Below are 3,500 nucleotides of genomic sequence, written 5' to 3' on the forward strand. Positions count from 1 at the left end.
GAACTTTACTGGGGCTTGGAGTGCTAATTCAGTTCCAGAGTCCAAAAGCCCGAGGAACTGATGGAAAAGGGTAGGAGAAAACAGATGTCTCAGCTCATGAAACAAGAGATACTGTATCCTTCCTCCACCTTTTTTTCTTCCATTTGGATCCTCAACAGTTTGGATAGTGCCTGCTCATAATGATGAGGGTGATCTTTATTTAGTCTACTACTAAATCTACTACTACGACTTTAACCAATCACCTTGGAATTCCCTAGCCCATTAAGCTGGTAAATAAAATTAACAATCACATTATGTAATTTCAGGGAGTTATTATTAGTGAAAATAGTGGTGGCCAGATAGACAGAGTACCCAGGGTACAAGGCAAATAGATGAAATTTCATGGGAATACACAAAAAAATTCATTCCTTGTTTCTTCTTTTGCTCTTTACCATTATGCAAAATAACAAAAAATCTTATATATTACTATATATATTATACTATAGATATATTACTATCAGTTTCACAGAGACTTCTAGGCCAATTCCATTGGATTCATCTATCTAAGCAATAGTAATTTGTTACTATCCTTATTTTTTAAGAAACAGCTTGTCTTACTATAGATTGTATGGACAAAAAATTCATATACAAAAGGATTTTATTCACATTAAGTAAAATAAAAATAAATGTTCTCCAGACAATGATTTTGAAAACAATACGTGTGCATGTGGCTTTATTCCAAGTCAGGAAATTCCTTTTTTAAGGTGTTTTAGAGGCAGGTTGTAACCTTTTTCAATGGCTTTCCTCAAGGCATTCTTTACCTCCTGATTTCTCAAGCTGTAGATCATAGGGTTGAGCATGGGGATGACTATTGTGTAGAACACTGAGGCCATTTTGTCTGTGTCGAGGGAATGGTTTGATTTTGGCTGAAGGTACATGAAGATCAGAGTCCCATAGAATATGGTCACAGCTGTCAGATGAGAGGCACAAGTTGAGAAAGCTTTGCGTCTCCCTTCTGCCGACTGTATTCTCAAGATGGCAGCCACGATGTATACATAAGAAATAAGAACAGTGGTCAAAGAACTTATCATGTTGAATCCAGCAAAGATAAATATCAGAATCTCTTTGAGGCTGGTATCTGAGCAGGCAAGGGCCATCAAGGGGACATCATCACAATAGAAGTGATTGATTATATTGGGGCCACAATATATCAATTGGAAAGTAACTATTGTATGGAGCAATGCAACAGAAAAGCTGTATAAGTAGGGGCCCAATACCAGCTGCATACACACCTTTGGAGACATAACCACCATGTAGAGAAGTGGATTGCAAATGGCCACATAGCGATCATAAGCCATTACTGCAAGGAGTACCATCTCTGAAATCAAGAAGTTTAAGAAAAAACCCAGCTGTGTTGCACATGCGTAGAAAGATATGGATCTGTGTCTGGTCAAGAGAATCTCCAGGAACTTGGGGGCTATTGATGAGGAGTAGCAAAGGTCTACGAACGCCAGGTTACTGAGGAAAAAGTACATGGGTGTGTGAAGCTGGGAATCCAAGCGGATTAATGAAATCATCCCAACATTCCCCACCAAAGTTAGAGTATATACGGCTAAAATGAGCAGAAAGAGAACAATTTCAATATCTCTAGCAACGGAAAAGCCCAAAAGAATGAATTCTGTCACCTTTGTGTTATTCCTTTCAGCCATTTATTCAGGCCTCTCATTTGCTGAAAAAAGACAAGACAGAACCAAAGACAGATTATTGGGTTTGAATCACTGTAATGAAACACCAAATCTTATGTGCTTTGACTTGTGAGAAGACATTGTCATTGAAGTAGAATTTCCAAAGAAACAAACACAAACTATCTCAAACACTGATTCCTGGCTGTTTATAGATTTATAAGGCAAAAACTTAAAAATCAGTCAAAACAGAAATAAATGGAAGGCTACGAAGTAAACAATACAAATTCTTATGTTTATAAAGTTATTGAATATTTTCATTGATATAAAAATCTATTGCATAAGGAGAAGGAGATAATTTTCTGCTTCCTGCTACTGTATTTTCTATTTTAATATATCTTAATGAGTATATAGTACATAAAATAAATACTATAGTATATATATTACCATAAAATATATACTATGGTAATATATGTGTACATATTACCATAGTAAATACATATAAATACATATATATTGCCATAGTGTATGAATGGTAAAGTTAATGGGGAGAGAAAAAAAGGGACCATTACATGTTTCTACTTGTGAATCCGGAAGTTTTGGATGTGTATGCAGCTCATTTTCAAAAATTGTCTTTCTAGAAATATAAAGTTTATAGGACATGAAATTTGAAAATAAATTCATTTTGGTGCAAATATATGAAGGATCTTCAACAAATTCATGAAAAGCGCATGTTATGTAAAGTCTATGCACAGATTTCAAATTTCTATACCTAAGTAAACTTATCTTTTTTGAAATTTCCTTGAAATTTTAGAAGTTCTTTTATTTAAAAAAATAACTATTTTATTTTTTAAAAAGTATGGTATTCTATATTAATTATTTACAAAACCTTTATCAAATGTGCTCAATAATATCTAATTTTCAACAAAAGAATAATATAAATGTCTACTTTTTTTGTTTTGTTTTTTTGTTTTTTTCTCTCTCAGTTTTTTTTTTATTTTTTTTAACTTTTATTTAATGAATATAAATTTCCAAAGTACATCTTATGGATTACAATGGCTTCCCCCCCATAACTTCCCTCCCACCCGCAACCCTCCCCTTATCCACTCCCTCTCCCCTTCCATTCATATCAAGATTCATTTTCGATTCTCTTTATATACAGAACATCAGTTTAGCGTACATTAAGTAAAGATTTCAACAGTTTGCTCCCACACAGAAACATAAAGTGAAAAATACTGTTTGAGTACTAGTTATAGCATTAAATCTCAATGTACAGCACACTAAGGACAGAGATCTTACATGAGGAGTAAGTGCACAGTGACTCCTGTTGTTGACTTAACAAATTGACACTCTGGTTTATGGCATCAGTAATCACCCTAGGCTCTTTTCATGAGCTTCCAAGGCTATGGAAGCCCCCTGAGTTCACTGACTCTGATCATTTTTAGACAAGGCCATGGTCAAACTGGAAGTTCTCTCCTCCCTTCAGAGAAAGGTACCTCCTTCTTTGATGTAAATGTCTACTTTTAAAATGTAACCTTTTTGACAGAAGACTGATAATTTTCATCACGTGATTTTCCTGTCTCATGCTATTTAGAAAGCTGTCATTATAAAAGCAGGGAGCTTTCGTCCACAACTGATAATGCATGAGTATTGCCGCTTGCTTGAGCTTAAGGATGCGCTACTTCATGCTTGTTGTCCTGCAACCTAAGCAAATGTCACGAGCAGGAAGTAGGGAAATAAGCAGAGCCAGCAAGGGCAGTTTTCCTTCCATTGCTAAAAGTCACCTCTCATCTGGATTCCATATACAAGGAAGCACAGAGCCATGTGCTGCTCCAGGTT

At 35.3% G+C, this 3,500-nt stretch overlaps 1 protein-coding gene across 1 annotated transcript; it reads right to left on the reverse strand.

The window, feature by feature from the left end:
* Window positions 1–722: 722 nt before the first annotated feature.
* Window positions 723–1,688, reverse strand: LOC100343539 (olfactory receptor 8U3-like). Its single transcript, XM_002709137.3, has one exon. It carries the CDS (start codon window positions 1,686–1,688, stop codon window positions 723–725), a length of 966 nt encoding a protein of 321 aa, XP_002709183.3.
* Window positions 1,689–3,500: the final 1,812 nt, after the last annotated feature.

This window comes from Oryctolagus cuniculus, chromosome 1, assembly GCF_051225735.1.
Source record: "Oryctolagus cuniculus isolate XC-2025 breed Fujian yellow rabbit chromosome 1, ASM5122573v1, whole genome shotgun sequence".
In the NCBI taxonomy this organism is placed as follows: domain Eukaryota; kingdom Metazoa; phylum Chordata; class Mammalia; order Lagomorpha; family Leporidae; genus Oryctolagus; species Oryctolagus cuniculus.

Excerpts from the sequence above, each read along its gene's own strand:
- LOC100343539 (XM_002709137.3), bottom strand. The coding sequence starts at position 1,688 with ATGGCTGAAAGGAATAACACAAAGGTGACAGAATTCATTCTTTTGGGC.